Source organism: Diachasmimorpha longicaudata, chromosome 14 (assembly GCF_034640455.1).
Source record: "Diachasmimorpha longicaudata isolate KC_UGA_2023 chromosome 14, iyDiaLong2, whole genome shotgun sequence".
Classification (NCBI taxonomy): domain Eukaryota; kingdom Metazoa; phylum Arthropoda; class Insecta; order Hymenoptera; family Braconidae; genus Diachasmimorpha; species Diachasmimorpha longicaudata.
The window spans coordinates 731,050-747,852 of record NC_087238.1 but is presented as its reverse complement, the minus strand read 5'-3'; the positions used below and the strand labels follow the sequence as shown (position 1 = coordinate 747,852).

Here is a 16,803-nt window from a genome sequence, read left to right as displayed (position 1 = left end):
GAAGAGTTCGAGTCCATTACTCAATTAATCGATACGCTCATGGGAATAGAGTCAAACGACTAGGAGGAGTTTGAAAGGATTTTTTACGAAGTTATAAGCCGCATGCATGATTTTATGGAAAAGTCGAGTAGCACCATGGGGCCACAACAGTCAATCGCAGAAGTAAATTCAAACAATAGTTCTCAGGGTAAATGTCTAGAATAACCCCCACACAGAAATTCAATATTTGAATTATGCCTAAAGGCTGGTAGGCGGCGGAAAATGAGTCTAAAGGACGAGAAATTTGATGGAAAAGACGGAGACACTCGGTAGCTCAATTGGTTAGAGTGACAGACGGGACATCTGGAGGTGTGGGTTCAAATCCCAACTGGCCATCTCATTTTTTACGCAAAAATTGAATCCTTTAGCCCATTTCCAATGATTCTTGTGAGGGGAGCGAAACTATACAATTACCAAAATTAATTCATCAACTCAGTCAACCAAGCCTAGACAATGTATGCTGTCTGTTTGGGAATTGATGTTTTTTCCGGGTTAGGGTGGATTGGAAGCGGAAGAGGAGAGATGATTTTCCGACTCGGATGGTGACAAAAAACACGTTGATTATGCCGTAAGGTGATCCAATATAATTCAACCCAAATGTACACTATTTACACGTGATAACTTTCCACCGGCCTTCATATGTCATCTCCACGGAAATGGAAGACATGGATGGATGACAACTCGTTCTCCCTCGCGAACTACGCGATCAGGCAAAGTCGCAATGCCATGAACTTCCCCAAGCCGGTCATCTTGGCGTGGATAAGACCTATCGTCGGTTGTACATCTCGGACTACTGCCCGAATATGTTTCGCTATGACGTTGCGTTCGTACGGCAGTGTGACACATGTCAACGATGTAAAGTTGAGCAACACCCTCCTCGTGGCCTTATGGGTCGCAGAGTGATTAGGGGTCCTTGGGACACCGTAGCCGCGGATATCATTGCACCGATGACGCCGAGTAAAAACGGATTTTCATTCGTGCTGGTGATCCAAGACCTCTTGACTCGCTGGGTGGATATCATCTCGTTTCGTCGAGCCACCCGAAAGGCTATCCGCGAAAGTCTGGAGAAGGTGATAATATCCCGATGGGGAGCTCCTCGTGTATTCTTCTCGGACAACGGTACTGAGTTCGTCAACCACGAGATAAAATCGCTCCTAGCCAGCACCCGTACTCGCTATGAGACGACCCCACGGTACCATTACCAAGCCAACACGAAGGAAAGGGTGAACCGCGTATTAAAGACAATGCTACGAGCATTCATCGAAAGTGACCATCGGACTTGGGATATTCACTTGTACGAGTTTCAATTCGCGTACAATACCGCGCATCACCCCGCCCTCCAAGCCACGCCAACGTTCACGAACATCGGCAGGGAGCCCCAATCCGCTGTTTTTCTCAAGCGCGAGCTTGAAGGCATCCTCGAAATCCTCCCTGGGAATCCAGGGGAGTGGATCGACCGTATGAAGCGGTTAGACGCGCTGCGTAAAGCTCTCGTCGACGCCATAACAGAATCATTAAACAAGCAAGCACACCACTACAATCATAGGCGTAGGGGCGTAGAATTCCAAGAAGGCGTGCTAGTAATGCGCCGATCGCACCCCTCGTGGATCGCCGCGAAGCGATTCTCCGCTACGTTAGCACACCCAGTTGAAGGCGCATTCATTATCGACCGGAAATTGTCGAAGGTACGGTACGCGCGGAGGTCGCGGTGCAAGAACTAAAACAATACATCGTGTCGGGAACCTGACCAGTAACCGGGACGAACCATCCGAAGCCTCGGCTTTGAGGCATCCTTTCCCCCACGGACTCGAAGGTCTTTCCGAAGCCATCTTATGTTTTCTTCAAGGAATGAAAGGAGACCAAAGTAAAGAGGAAGAAAAAGCACAAAAGTAAATCGAAGGACACGAATAAAGGGGCGACGCCAAACCTAGCGACACCGGGCCCAAACCATCCACCAGATCCAGAGCCCATGGAGGTTGCAGAGACATTCCCGCCACCACCTTCCGTAGACACAGGGGCGCCATCCACGATCGGCAGGGTCACTCCACCACTACGGACCTTCGTAGCCGAACGGCCCTGGAGGCCGGGGAGATCCCGGGAGTTACTGCTCCAGGTCCCCATGGAGATGGCCGCCAAAATCCAGGCTCGAGCAGCATGTACCGACACGCCACCCCACGGCGGGACGCCAGCTATCACACCTCTGAGCCAGGAGGTGGAGACCCCACACAAAGGCGGTGAGGCAATCGTTTCGCCCAGGAGGGACGGGGCCGTCGCTCCCCCGACACTACTAGCACCGGACCTTCCGGCTACCACCGAGGTAGCTAAAAATCCCCCAACAGAGGAGAGGATGCAGGTGCAAGCCACCGACGACCACACCGCGCCCACCATCCGCACCGACGAAGTAATCTACGTCTCCTCTCCAGTACCTGCACCCCAGGGCGCCACCACCAGGATTGGGCCCCAACCTCGACTTCCCCACGACCAGCCGATCACCCCGGCCACGCCGTCACAACTGCGAGCTCGAATGGTTCAGAGGACCTTGGAGGCCCGACGGCCGAGAGTATTTAGCCTGCCTCACACCCTACGTGGAGGAAATATGGACAGTGGAGTCTCGCTAACCAGGATTCGTCAGCGCACTCCAGACCCTTGCCCTGCTGCCTCATCAGTGTCCGGCCAACACCAGCTCAGGCAGGAAGCGCCGAGCTTTAACAATCGGTCTAAGCCTGGCTTACTCTCAATAACTGAAGCTTCGTAAACAAGCATGGACCTCATTTCAGCCTCAGTTCAACCCAAGGTTTGGCCAAGATTGTTGCCCCAAAAACGGCATCCAAGGTTCAGGCACAGTTGGCTCAAGAACGGTTTTTAATGATGGACCAGAGATAGTATACACCCACGGACTGAACCTAGATACCGAGTTTGGACCAACACTGATTGAAAGCTGCCATCCAAAGTTTGTGTCCACGGTGCCGCCAAAGTTGCCCCGAGGCCGATCTCCAATCATCGACCGATGGTGTCTACCGTTCATAGATTATTTGATTTTTTTGTTTCTCCCATCCTTCTGCATATTATTTTAATATGTCTCTGCTTGCACTATAAGGTACATCTCTAACATCTCCAAGCAGAAATATCAATTCTAACCTTGTTTCTAGTCTTGCTGATAGAGTCTGATCATAAAGCCAAACAAATTCGAATACTCGGATGCTTATAAAAAGTAGGAAAACACAGATTCCTAAAAAAATGGAGAAACAGGATGACATTATTGATAACGAAGGTGAAAATGTAAACTTTGCGGATAAAAGTAACTCTACTAAATATTATGGAGTAAATAGTGAAGTTGACAGTGACATTGAAGATTCGCCGGCACTATGGGACCGTGAATTAAGTGTCGATAAAGTACAATTTAGAGAATATGTTGGAAGTGAGAGTGCAACTTCGTCAGTTGGTTGTAATGAAGGAGAGCCAAGAGCTGGATGGTTCTTTGAAGCTCCAAAAATGATGAACAATTCGTTCATTTTAATAATCCTATCCAGATTGCCAAATCCAGTACTCAAGAGGAGCCTTCGAATGGCGTGATCGAGATTACTGATCCCTTAGAACTTGAAGTTTTCTATCATGGAAACAGTTCTACTGGGAATGAGACTAACCTCTTTGAAGAAAAATCATCACGGAATATTGCCGTAAAAATTCGGAAACTGGCAACCGATCACATTGGTCATATTCGTTTACAATTGATCATTGATATCCTCACAATTTTCACTTCAGAAGGGTATAAAAATTTACCCAAGACAGCAAGTCAATTACTAGGATTTAATCATCGAGTCGACTCAAAATCAATTATCAGTTGTAAGAATCTATTACGTTTACGTTTAGTTGGGAATTGAGACTGGCTTGGCTAAACGGATAAATTCGTAGGTCCATTCTGAAGACATCATAAAAATTCTCGTCCATATTGCTGGAGCTGCAATGTACCGTTCATCCACTGAGCAACTGTGGCCGATTTCAGCCAAATTGTACCACGAAAGATTATGATTGTACTCCATTCGTCGTTGGCCTATACTATGGAAAAGGACAGCCACTACGAGTTACAGATTATTTACATGACTTTGTGGAAGAAGCGAAAAAATTGCGAACTCCTCACCATTACTACTGATGGCCCTACTAGGGCATTTTGCAAGTGTTGTAAAGGTCCAACAGGTTTTGACGGATGTGAAAGATGAACGATCAAAGGTATGACTTTAAGTAACCGTAGAGTCTATCCAGACGTGAATTGTCCAAGGAGAACAGGAGAATCCTTCATCGAACAGAAACAACCACTGCATCACTTGAAAGACAAAAAAACTATAGAATCACTCATTTCTCCTCTTCTAGACATCCCTGCTTTCGATCCAGCAAAAGATATACCTCAGGAATTTATACCATGGAATGGAATGGCAGCCTATAACGCCCATTACAGCCTATGAGGCCCATTGCAGGGTATAAGGCCCAATGCAGCTTATAAGGCCCAATGCCACCAATAAGACCCATTGCAACCAGTCCGGCCCATTGGAGGCAATAAGGCCCATTGCAGCCTATAAGGCCCAAAGCACCCACTAAGGCCCATTGGAACCGACAAGGCCCATTGCAGCATTTAAGGCCCATGGCAGGTTATAAGGTCATGGCAGTCTATAATGCCGCTCGCAGCCTATAAGGCTTATGGTAGGCCCCTCGTATCGCCGGCAAGGAAAAATCATAGAATAATAGTTTAAGACGATTCACTTACTTGAAGAAAATATTTATTTATTTAATCAATCACTATCGCAATTGTAGAATATTTGGGTACATCTTATATTTATCATGTTTCCTTCTCGAGTTTTTCAAATATAAAAGGGAAATCAAAGCCCTTAATTTTCGGCGAAATCATCCCCCCAAATCTGGTATCGTATGCAATTCCAAGGCCCCCCAATAGTGCTGGTGGGTCAGACTCAGCAGCATTAGCATTCAGTAATGGTAACACTTGTCCTACTGTCTTATCCCCTTGATTCGACAATTGAAATTTGACATATGTCTCCGGCCGCCTAAAATTCGGAGAATGAAATGGTTAAAGAGGACAAATAGAGAGAAATGAAAAGACATTAAATGTGTCCTATAAACTTACTTTCGATGGGCGGGACGCATCTCGCGAGGGTTCCACCTAGGGAGGATACTATTAGTCTCATACGTGAGCGCGTACAGCTGAAGGTAGAAGCTATTGTTGTTTTCGACGAAGGAAATTCCTGAAATGGTAAAGTGAAATGAATCAATATTCCCGGACGACTGCTTTGCCACTGTCGATAAGGATGGCCGACCCTCGGCCCTATCACTGCCGACGGTAATGGTGGGAGCGGCCGACATTATGCCGACAGTGGTAATAGGGTCTCTTTTTTGGGGGGGCTCAGTGATTCGCTATTAGAATCCAAAATGGAGGGTTGATGGCAGCCAGCGGACGTCGTTTATCGAAGTTTATAATAGATGACACTGAGGCGAGTGTTGGTGGTACTCAGGCAGGTCAGTAGATGGCAATGGCCTCCCTAACAGATCACTCGATAGTGACTCGATCGCAATCGGATTAAGGGGATACATGGGTTTCACGGTTTCAAAAAATCGATTTTTTTTTGCCTTATTAAATTCTATAACATCTCTAGAATATTGTCCTAAATTCTCAAGTTCATCCGAGTAATAGTTTCGGAGATACAGCCCTGAAAAGACGGACGCTCGAGGTCAGGTAATTCAAAGTGTCTAGAGCCGTTTAAAGTGTCTAGAGCCCAGATAAGCCAGGGTTCGTCATCGACAGGAGCAAAAGGATGCCCTGGACATTGCAGCTGCAGCAGGTTCTCTACTTTATGGCCCAGGAATCGACGATTCAATGTAAGTTGAAAAAAAAAATTTTTTTCCCCACTTTTATTGTCTCCAAAACTTTAAACGCGTTTTTCTCAAAACTATGTTTTCAAAGTCGGTTGTCAAGATTTCTCGCGAACTACTCAACCGATCTTAATGAAATTTTACACAAGTCTTCGAGATATTATTTACAAGGTCTTGAACGAAGGATTTTTTTTTTTAATTACAACTATTTAAAAATTGAAAAATTTCGAGAAATTTTCATCAAAATTTGCATTTTTTTATAAAAATGTCTGCCAAAAATCGAATTTTCATTTTTTTTTCCTTCGTCCAATACCTAGTTTATGGTCTTTACTAAAACACGAATTTTTTCCTTTCATTTCAGATAATCCTGAAAGAAGTTCTGCTGACAACGCGGAGGCACCTTTTTTCCGAGGGACTGCCGGAAAAGGCGTCGTAATGGCCGCCATCTTGATATTTTTTTTTGAAAATTTCACAAAATGTTTATTAAATATGTATCTTTTAAATAATAAAACGTTTCATCTAAATATTTCATTTTTTACATGCAAAAAAAATTATTGAAAAAAGGCCGTTTTTTGCCCGACGAAACCCATGTAACCCCTTAATTAAAGTGTTAATTACGTCAATGTCTAGCCAAATGTGTCTAGATCCCTTTCGTTGATTCAAATAAAATCATTGACTTTTATTCTATTAAGCGTTCACATTGTATATCCATTAACTCCGGCGGTACGCCGGCGACTGAGGCACCTGTATACCGATCGAGAGTGGCAGACCGGATCACTCCACCATTACCATCTGCTGGTTAAATTTGACAAGTATTCTGAGACGAAAGCCCTAAAAACAAAGTAGTAGAAGGCTTATGAGAACAGGCCCCGAGTGCAACCCTCACCACATGATACATTCTTTCATCTTTTTCTGTACCCAATGATCACCGTCGACAGTGTTGGACAAAGTTTTGTAATTCAAAAAACCTGGGAGATTGGATGGGCCCAACGAATGGCCAAAATATACAAAATACTCACGAACTGGCGCATCACCCGACTCCTGGACTCCTTCGAAATGTACAAGAGTCCGGGTCCGGATGGGATTCATGCGGCCCTCTTGCGAAAAGGGGGCCCATTGCTCCTGCGCAGACTGATACCAGCATTTAGGGCCTGCCTAGCATTGGGCTATGTGTGTGGCAGGTGGCGGGAAGTCAGGATTGTCTTTATCCCCAAACCGGGTAAATGCAGCTACGACAACGCGAAGGCCTACATACCAATCAGCCTGAGCTCCTTCTTGTTGAAAACGCTGGAGAGGCTGGTCGACAGGCACATTAAGGAGCTGGCACTGAGGACTAACCAGATATGCTCCTCACAACATGCTTACGAAGCTGGCAGATCAACTGAGACTGCGCTGCACCACTTGGTGGGCACAATAGAAAATGCAAAGGAAAGGGGGGAGGACACCCTTGGGGTCTTCATAGACATCGAAGGGGCCTTCGACAATACTTCCTTTGATACGATGGAGAAAGCTGCGGCAGCTTTTGGGATCGAGAAATCGGTCATCAAATGGATAGCCGCCATGCTCCGAACAGGAGTTGTCCACTCCACCCTTGGGGACAGTGAGGTAAGGGCTGCGGAAGGGAGGGACTGCCCGCAGAGGAGGGTGATCTCTCCGCTGCTTTGGCTCCTCGTTGTTGACGGCCTCCTCACTGGACTCGAGGAACTGGGTGTAAGGACAGTCGCATACGCAGATGATGTGGCACTGCTGGTAACTAGCAGGAACGCGAGCACGCTACATAGCAAAATGCAGAAAGCGCTGGACTATGTTCAGCACTGGTGCACATCGAAGGGCCTAAGGGTAAATCCAGGCAAAACGGAGATGGTGCACTTTACATGCAGACGGAGGGGTGCTGTTAAAGCTCCCTCCATTTATAACACAATGCTGGAATTCTCGGGGGAGGTCAAATACCTAGGTATGTGGCACGACAAGAAGCTCAGCTGGAAAACGCATATCGCCATGCAGACTAGCAAGGTCACTATGACATACTGGGCGTGCAGGCGAATGTTCGGAAGCACATGGGGTGTAAGGCCGAGGATGGTCAAGTGTATCTACACAGCCATTATGACCCCACAGCTAACATACGCAGCCGCCGTGTGGTGGACAGCCTTGAACAAGGCCCGCCACAGGAAAGCGGTGGACAGAATAGGCAGGCTTGCGATGCTGGGCATAAAAGGGGCTCTCAGAACGACCCCGAGCTCAGCGTTGGAGGCCCGGCTCTTTATGGAACCGCCACACCTAATTATAAGGGAGGAGACGATAAAAGCGGCCGCAAGATTGGGGCTACAGGGAACTTGGAAGGGAGCCAGGAATGGGCACGCTAGTGTCCTCCGCGCGGACGGTGAGCTGGACGGGCTACTGTCGCGTGGTGCTGACGCCTGCAGACCCAGATGGCACTTTCGCAGGAAGTTCTCCGTCAACCTTGGGTGAGGGGAAACCCCGTCAGGAAAGGACGCGGACTGGGCGTCACCCCGCGGCCTAGTATGGTATACGGTCAGATCACGGGTGAGCGGACGGGCAGGAGCGCGGGGCTGGTCAGAGGGGCCCGCAATAGCGAGGACCATTGGGCTGGACTCGCACACAACCGTGCTCCAGACTGAGCTGGTTGCCCTAAGGACCTGCGCCAGGATGATCCTGGAGAGAGGGGACAAGGGCAAAAAGATCTTCATCTACACAGACAGCAGGCGCGCGCTGAGGGCAATCCTGAGGTATGAGTGTTGCTCTAAGTTAGTGGGTGAATGCGTTGAGCTGATGGAGGAAATTGCCGTAAATAATCGGCTTGAGGTGGCTTGGATTCCGGGCCACGCTGGCATCAAAGGCAATGAGAAAGCCGATGAGCTGGCAAAGAACGGTAGCAACAGGGCCTTTCGTGGAGAGGTGGAGCACGTAGGCGTGCACATCGATTTTGTGAAGGACCTGGTCCCGGAGCGTGGGGATAGGAGGATTGTGCAGAGATGGGACTCGGAGAGAGGTGCCAGGCACGTGAAATCCTTCCTAGAAAAACCCACTAGGAAGATTGCAGAGACTTTGTTGATCCTAAACAGGGCTAAGCTCCGCGCTATAGTGGGGCTCATCACTGGACACTAGCCCCTGGCTCTGTATTTATCAAGGATTGGCGAGGGGACTGACCCCCTATTCAAAAGATGCGGGTTGACGGAGGAGGATCCTCTTCTCCGATGCACAAGATGCAGCGGACTCGATGAAGTCAGGTGGGATGTTTTTGGGTCTGCATGCACAGACATATGCGTCCACAGTGACGAGATCAAGGCGCTCTATGAGTTTGCTCGTAGGGCACAGATACTCGATACCAGCGACTAGACGGCAGCCTAAGGGCAGGGTGTAAAATGGCTGTGAGGCTGATTGCACCTCTGGCTTGAACCGTCTACGGAATAATAAGTCAATAATAAGTCATCCAAATTATTAATAAAAAAATCTGTCTGAGTTGTTGGTCGCTCGCTACGCTCGCTCCCAATGTTGTTGCGTTGTGTTGGAGTCCGTGTAACCCATTACGGGTCGAACTACTAACTTCCCGACCAATTCTCAATACGATTCGTAACACGATTTTGAAGTGAAACTTCTTTGCGCTCGTTCGGGTGTAAATCGAATATCGTATGTAACGCGCATAGCTCACTGACTGGCAGGCATTCGAATTGCGCCAACGCAAAGGAATGGGACTGATGCGCAAGCGAAGCGCATGCGTAGAGCGTGAGCTGAGCGCGGGAGTATAGCGAGAGATGACAAATGGTAATTTCCGCCTATACTACACGTATAGCGAATATTGTTGGAGACTCTTTGTTTTATTAAGATATACATATATTTCAAGAGTCGTGCAGCATTTGTTGTTTATCGACGTTATATAGTGTTTCTAAGTGTTCAAGGTTATATAGAGAAGTGAGAAGTGTTATTAAATAGTCTATGTTTGTTGAGGGAACAGTTGAGTAGGGTGGATCAGGAGATTTCAGGAAAACTGGTTGATCATGTAAAGAATTTAAATCGCGGAAGTTATCACACACAACGATTTGTTAATTTATTAAAACGCGTGGTCAATTTCAATGCGGGTTATTACAGTCTTTACAAGTTGATTAGTTGATGTACGGTTAAATTATGTTGATGTACAATTTAGTTGATTTCACGGTGAGTTTCGATAGCGAACTTTTCGCGGTGAAGGTCGATGATAGACTCTAGGTGAGTGGGGTGATTTTTCAAAGATGAGTGATAGACTTCGGCTGGTGACCGTTGACCGACAGGTCACGATCATTGCCGGAGTTTTCCGATAATTACTTTTCGTTGAAACCGCCCGAGTTTATCTTAATTCTAAACATCCCGGGGGCAATTCACCATCGGAGGTGGTGAATTTATTCTGTTGATTAACTGTTGAGCTTGTGAGTTGATTTCTGGTGGGTTGATTTCTAGTTTGATGATATCTCTCAGTCCTGTGATTCCTGGGAGTCCCCTTGAAGTTCTTGTTGATCTTCTTGCAGTTCTGTTGGTAGCAGGCAGACTTTGGTGATGGATCGATCCCAGGTGCTGACTCGTCTTTGGTACCTCTCTGGATTAGGCGTACCGTCCGCGTGCCTGGCTACTTCTGAGTAGGGTGTCTTGACAGTCGCTACTCTGGTGAGTCCGTCGTCTCCCGGGTGAACTGCGGTGACTCGTGCTAGTGGCCACCTTGCTGGTGGAAAGTTTTCGTTCACCACTAGCACCATGTCTCCAACCTTGATATTTTCCTGGCGTTGATTCCACTTGTAGATGGCCAGGTATCGTTGAAGACATTCTTTTGACCATCTTGACCAGAATTGTGGAATTTTCTGGGTGATTACGTTCCACCGATGCATCTTGGATGGATTGTCATCCAAGTAGGATGGCTCTGGGATCAGTTGAAGTGGCTCACCTATCAGGAAGTGTCCTGGGGTGAGCGCTTGAAGGTCGTCTGGGTCATCAGACATTCGTGAGATCGGCCTGGAGTTTAGGCAGGCCTCGATCTGGATCAAGATGGTGTTGAGCTCTTCATAGGTGAGTGTCGTTGTTCTCAGCGTACGTTTCAGGTGATGTTTCGTTGATTTCACCGCTGCTTCCCATTTGCCACCAAAATGGGGTGCTCGTGCTGGGATGAAGCTCCAGCGAGTTCCATTTGTGGCAAGTGCAGCTTGGATTTGTTGATTCTCTGGTGATTCCTCGTTGTATAATCGATGTAGGACTCCAGCAGCTCCGTCAAAGTTGCTTCCGTTGTCACTATACATCACTTGGGGGATTCCTCTTCTCCCGGTGAATCTCTTGAATGCTGCGATGACTGCGTCTGTGCTTTGACGCGTGACCAGCTCCAGGTGCACTGCTGATGTGCTCAGGCAGACGAAGACTGCGATGTGCACCGCGGCTGGGTGAGCATTTGTTGGTCTCCACTTAAGTATGGGCATTGGACCAGCATAATCCACCCCTGTGTGGAGGAATGCTCTCGATGGTGATACTCTTGCTGTGGGAAGTTGTCCCATCAGCTGTTGGGCTCGTTGCGCCCGATATCTGGTACAGATGACACAGTGTAGGATGTGGGATCGAACAGTGCCTCTGCCGCCAATTATCCAGTATTATTGGCGGGTGATTGCCAACGTGAGTTGAGTTCCTCCATGGAGTGCTCGTTGGTGAGCTTCGTTGATGACCAGTGTGGTGAGTCGCGACTGGCGAGGCAGTATGAGGGGGTGCATCTCGTCAGCGTCTAGTTGAGCGTTTCTGAGTCGTCCTCCGACTCTCATGATGCCTAGCTCGTCTAGGAATGGAGTCATCTTGGCTAGTTGATGTCCCGTTGGCAGTTGATGGTCTCTCCTGAGGGTCCTTATTGCTGAAGCAAAGAATTGTTTTTGTGTTAGTCTTACCCAGAATAGCCGAGCCTTGTTGAGTTCGTCAGGTGTGAGGACTGGTGTCTGGGGTGTTGGTTGCCTTCTGAACCTATTGATTGCCCTGTTGATGGTCGCTGACACTTGCAGCACCTTTGATAGTGTTGAGTATCTGTCTAGCAACTCTGCTAGTGCGTGAACGTTGACCTCAGCTGCGACTGGATGAGCTGGTGATGGTTTCGCTTCCATTGAGACCTCTGCAGGGACGTCTATTGTTGATTGTGGCCACTGGTCTGGCTCTAGATTAAGCCAGTCAGGTCCTGACCACCAGAGTGGATGTTCGATGAGTTGATTTGTTGAGATCCCCCTTGAGGCACAATCTGCTGGATTTTCCTTTCCACTGATGTGCCTCCATGTTGCTTCTGGCAATGTCTCTTGGATTTCTGCTACTCTGTTGTGGACAAATTCCTTCCAGCGTGAGGGATGACTGGTTATCCACGCCAGAGCAACAGATGAGTCTGACCAGTGGTGAGTTTCCACGTTGTTGAGTTCTAGCATTTGGTGAGTTGTCTTTGCAAGGCGGGTGAGCAGTAGTACAGCGGTGAGTTCGAGGCGAGGGATGGTCATTTCCTTGAGTGGTGCCACCCTCGGTTTTGCACATACGATGATTGTTGAGGTCGGTTCGTTGAGTTTCTTTAATCTGATGTAGACTACTGCGCTCATTGCCGATTTGGATGCATCGGCGAACCCGTGGAGTTGTATGTTGATCGATTCTGTTGACAGTCTGAGCCATCTCGGGATTGAGACCTTATCTAGCTCGTTGATTTCCGCTCGAAATTTCCTCCATTATCGTACGTAGTCCGTCGGCAAGGGATCATCCCATTTAAGTTTCAATCTTCATAGACTTTGGATGAAGAGTTTGCCAAGGATGACAACTGGAGCGATGAATCCCAGTGGATCAAAGATTTGGGCGATCTCTGATCGCACTGATCTCTTGGTGAACGTCTTTGAGGTGAAGTTATTGACCTTGTATTTGAATGTATCGGTTGATTGCTGCCAGCAAAAGCCTAAGACCTTGGTCATTGCTTCTTCGAAATGCACTGTTGAGTTCTGTGGTGAGAGGCCTAATTGTTGAAGAGCTTCTGGTGAGTTGCTGCTCCATTTTTGGAGTGGGAAGCCACCGGCTTCGCAAAGTCCTTGTAGTTGAGTAGCGATTTCTTTTAGTTGATCGATGGAGTCGGCACCGCCGTAGATATCGTCTACGTAGCGACCTTTTCTGAGTGTCTCTACTGCTGCTGGGAAGCGGTGACCTTCATCCTCCACCAGTTGTTGAAGGACTCTTAGTGATATCCATGGTGAACAGTTGAGCCCATAGGTGACTGTGGTCAGTTGATAGGTGATCTCTTCATTGTCTTCATTGAGCCACAAAATTCGTTGCAGATCCCAATCGTCGTGATGAACCCGAATTTGGCGAAACATCTTCATGATGTCTGTCCCAAAAACGAACTGATGTTTCCTCACCCATGTGAGGACGTTGACTGCATCCACTTGCAGTTTTCCTCCAGAATAGAGAATGTCGTTCAATGAGATTCGTGTTGAGCTCGCGCTGGAGCCGTTAAATACGACTCGTAGTTTCGTGGTCATGGCATCGTCTCTCAGAACCCCGTGGTGCGGTAGATAATAGGCTGGTGAGGGTTCTGGAGTCTCTGGTGCTTCTTGAAGGTGATTTAACTGATGATACTCTCTGATAAAGGCCTTGTACAGGGCTGAGTACGCCTCATCCTTTTGTAGGCGTCTCATTACCGAGTGTAGTTGACGTGTTGCTTTGAGCCTCGAGTCACCGAGGGCTGTTGCTGAGGTTTTCAGGGGGAGCCTCACAACATAGCGCCTGGTCTCGTCTCTGGAGTGCGTCGCTTGAAAGTGCATCTCGCACTGGTGATCCTCTGGTGATAGCTCATGACACTCCGTTGCATTGTTGATTTCTTCCTGGACCCAGAATTTTTGGAGAAGCTCTAGTAGCTGTTCGTTCGCGGAACTCCGTACTGCAGTTAAGGAGATTCTCGGTGAACAGCCTTGGCAGTTGATTGGACCTGATATTATCCAACCAAATGCTGTTTGTTGGCCAACTAGTTGAGTTGATGTCGATTTGATAACCTATTCTTTGATGATCCGCCCATAGTTGTCTGATCCGATGATGATGTCGATTGGTCCAGGCTCTAGATAGTCTGGATCGGCTAATTCAAGATCCTGTAGTGAGCCGATCCTCGTCGTTGAAAATGAGAATGATGGCAGTCGTGTGGTGAGTTTCGTCAAGATGTGTGCGGTGATTTCAACTTGTTGATTTCCAATCGTTGAGTGCAGCACGACTGGCACCACTCCTCTCGTGGTCCCTGAAGGTGTTCCACCGATTCCGATTAGTTCGAGCGTTGAATTTGCTCGTTTCAGGTGGAGTTGACGAACTAGATTGTCGGTGATGAACGATATTTCTGAGCCTTGATCGATTAGCACCCTGGCGTCGATCAGATATCCTCGTGGTGATGCTGCTTTTACTAGCGCCATGGCTAGCAGTACAGATGGTTGCGTTGAGTGCCGTTGATTACTGTTGATGGCTGGTGATTTCTGATTCTCGTTGATGTTCTCTTGCGCACTGATCCGTTGATTGTTGAGGTTCACTGTTGCAGTTGATCTCTGCTGTTGAGTTGATTCTTCGACTTGACTCAGGGGGGTGTAAATCCTCTCAGTGGCCGTTGAATCCGTTGATTTCGATAATTGATGTGCTGTTGGTGATATGGATCAGTGAGACAGAGGACGAGTTGTGAAGTGGTAATTGAAATTCACTCACTCGATTCCTCTGCCGCTGGTGTGGGCGCTGGTGTTGCCAGGTTGAACTTCGTCAGCTGCCCAGCGTCTTCCATTAAATCCACGTGGCCTCCGTGGAGTAGAGTATGGTGACGTTTTTCCTGTCCGAGGGCCTTGCATTTGTAGGAGCTCTTCAGGCAGGTGCACCTGCTCAGTAGGTGTGGCCCCAAGCCGTTGAAGCACAACCGCTTGCTGATGATGATGTCGACTCGTTTGATTGGTGAGAGTGCGATGAACTTCTCGCAACTCGCGATGTAGTGTCTTCCTGTGCAGAAGGCACAGTTATTTCTCGGAGGAGCCTTTGTTGATGTCTCTGTTGCTCTCTCCGTTGTTGATGCCACGTGTGCTACTCTTCTCCTGCTCGCGACAGGCGTTGTTCGTGGCGTTGAACTGTTTGTGCTAGTTGAGTGGAGCTTGTCTCCTGAGTTGATTCCCCTGGCGTATGACTCGATGAAGTTCGTAAACTCCTCGAGCGTCGGAAAGTCTCTGCATTCTACGAGTTTCAATTCCCACATCTTCAGGGTCTCGGAGTCGAGCGATTGTCGCAGCAGGTGTATGATCATCTGCTCAAGCAGTCTCGATGTGGTGAGTTTCGTCATTTGAGGCAGCTGGTCCGGCGTCTCTACTGCCGCTGCTGCATTGGCGGTGAGATTCTCTGAGGATGCCTTGTGGATTTTCCGCAAGTTGAGCACTCGATTGAATAGAGCTTGTGCGATGAGTCGTGGGTCCTCGTATTTCTTTACGAGTTTCGTCCACGCCTTATCGTAGTTCTCTTCAGTGACGCTGAACGTTGAGATGAGTGCTGCTGCTGACCCTTTCAGCAGGCCCTTGAGGCGAGCCAGCTTCTGCACTCCTGGTATGTTGGGGTCACTCCCCACCATCGAGAGATACAGATCACTCCAATTTTTCCAGTCGGAGTATCTGCCGTCGAATGTGTTGAGTTCGATCCTCTTCAGTTGATTTCCCGATTGGTGTGATGATTGGGTAGGTGGTGTTGATTTCTCGGCGAGTTCCCTTCTCTTGGTGCGGCCCTTGAGTTGATATATGAGCCCTATGCTCGCTGTTTTCAGCTCTTCTGCTAGTTCGTGGAGGCTGTGGGCAAAGAAATCGTGATCAATTGATAAAAATTCGATTACCGTTTCCTCTAGTTTTTGGAACTCGCTCCAGTGTGTGTTGATTATCAGCTCCTGGCCCTCGAGTTCATCTATGGTTAGCGACACGTTGTTGTTCGCTAATGTGGCCAGGCTCGTGTTGATGTCCTTGATGCTGTCCACCTTGCGTAGGAGAAGTCGCGTCTGGAACTCCTCCTTTTTACTCAGGGGAGCTGACATGTCTGCCCAGCTCTCTCGAGTTTTGATATGTGGGTATACTGGTTTGTCCTTTGGGATAGCTCCAGTATTCGTCTTTGGTTGATGTTCCTTGTTGATACCCTTTTCGGTGGTGATGAGCAGTTCAGGGATGATTCCCTGGTTCTCTGGATCCTCGAACAAATCTTCTTTATCGACCAATGTCTCGGAAGACATGTTGATGTTCTCAATTACCGACCGGAGATTATTAAATTATTAAACGAAGAAAAACAAATTCCTATTGAAAATATTGTCGGGTTGGCTTGCGACAATGCAAGCGTTATGGTTGGCGTGAAAAATTCCTTCGCACAAAGATTAAAATTGGAAGTTCCTAATCTTATCTTGATGAACTGCACTTGCCATTCATCGGCGATAATTGCTTCAAAGGCCTGCAGTAAATTACCAAACGAACCGGAGGAATTGATGAAAGGTATATCGGGATACCTGTCAAACAGTCCTAAACGTTGTGAAATATTAGCTGAATACCAAGAATTTTTTAATGTCGAAAAATTTAAAATTTTGAATTTATCAAATACGCGATGGTTGTGCTTGCATCAATGTGTAGTGCGTATTATTCATAATTGGGAACCTTTGAAATTATTCTTCTCATCAGCTATGCTGGAAGAACAGTCACCTTCAGCACAGAAGTTGTACGAATTACTTGAAGATCAATGTGTTAGAGCTTATTTCCTTTTTTTGAAATATACAATGCATTCTTTCAACTCTTTTAATGCTCTATTCCAGTCTCGCGAATTCATGCTTCATAAATTGGCTGGACAAAGTCAAGTACTAATTCGTACAATGGCCGGCAATTT

General features: G+C 47.6%; 2 protein-coding genes across 2 annotated transcripts; both read right to left on the bottom strand.

Annotated features, from left to right (window-relative positions):
• Positions 1-4,790: 4,790 nt before the first annotated feature.
• On the bottom strand, positions 4,791-7,036 carry LOC135169118 (uncharacterized). Its single transcript, XM_064133855.1, has 3 exons — positions 6,936-7,036; positions 5,174-5,291; positions 4,791-5,093 (listed from the first exon to the last, which is right to left on the bottom strand). Exons 1-3 carry the CDS (start codon positions 7,003-7,005, stop codon positions 4,871-4,873), a joined length of 411 nt encoding a protein of 136 aa, XP_063989925.1. The 5' UTR covers positions 7,006-7,036; the 3' UTR covers positions 4,791-4,870.
• Positions 7,037-9,773: 2,737 nt separating this feature from the next.
• LOC135169131 (uncharacterized) lies at positions 9,774-13,709 on the bottom strand. Its single transcript, XM_064133867.1, has 6 exons — positions 12,689-13,709; positions 11,560-12,613; positions 10,488-11,472; positions 10,294-10,438; positions 10,089-10,181; positions 9,774-9,922 (listed from the first exon to the last, which is right to left on the bottom strand). Exons 1-6 carry the CDS (start codon positions 13,707-13,709, stop codon positions 9,774-9,776), a joined length of 3,447 nt encoding a protein of 1,148 aa, XP_063989937.1.
• Positions 13,710-16,803: the final 3,094 nt, after the last annotated feature.

Excerpts from the sequence above, each read along its gene's own strand:
- LOC135169118 (XM_064133855.1), bottom strand. The coding sequence starts at position 7,005 with ATGAATCCCATCCGGACCCGGACTCTTGTACATTTCGAAGGAGTCCAG. Across the intron at positions 5,292-6,935 it reads GTCGGGTGATGCGCCAGTTC|GAATTTCCTTCGTCGAAAAC; the intron begins GTGAGTATTTTG and ends TTACCATTTCAG. Across the intron at positions 5,094-5,173 it reads ATGCGTCCCGCCCATCGAAA|GCGGCCGGAGACATATGTCA; the intron begins GTAAGTTTATAG and ends TCCGAATTTTAG.
- LOC135169131 (XM_064133867.1), bottom strand. The coding sequence starts at position 13,709 with ATGCACTTTCAAGCGACGCACTCCAGAGACGAGACCAGGCGCTATGTT. Across the intron at positions 10,182-10,293 it reads TAAATTCACCACCTCCGATG|CCGAAGTCTATCACTCATCT; the intron begins GTGAATTGCCCC and ends AACGGTCACCAG. Across the intron at positions 9,923-10,088 it reads GTTCGCTATCGAAACTCACC|TTTTCCTGAAATCTCCTGAT; the intron begins GTGAAATCAACT and ends ATGATCAACCAG.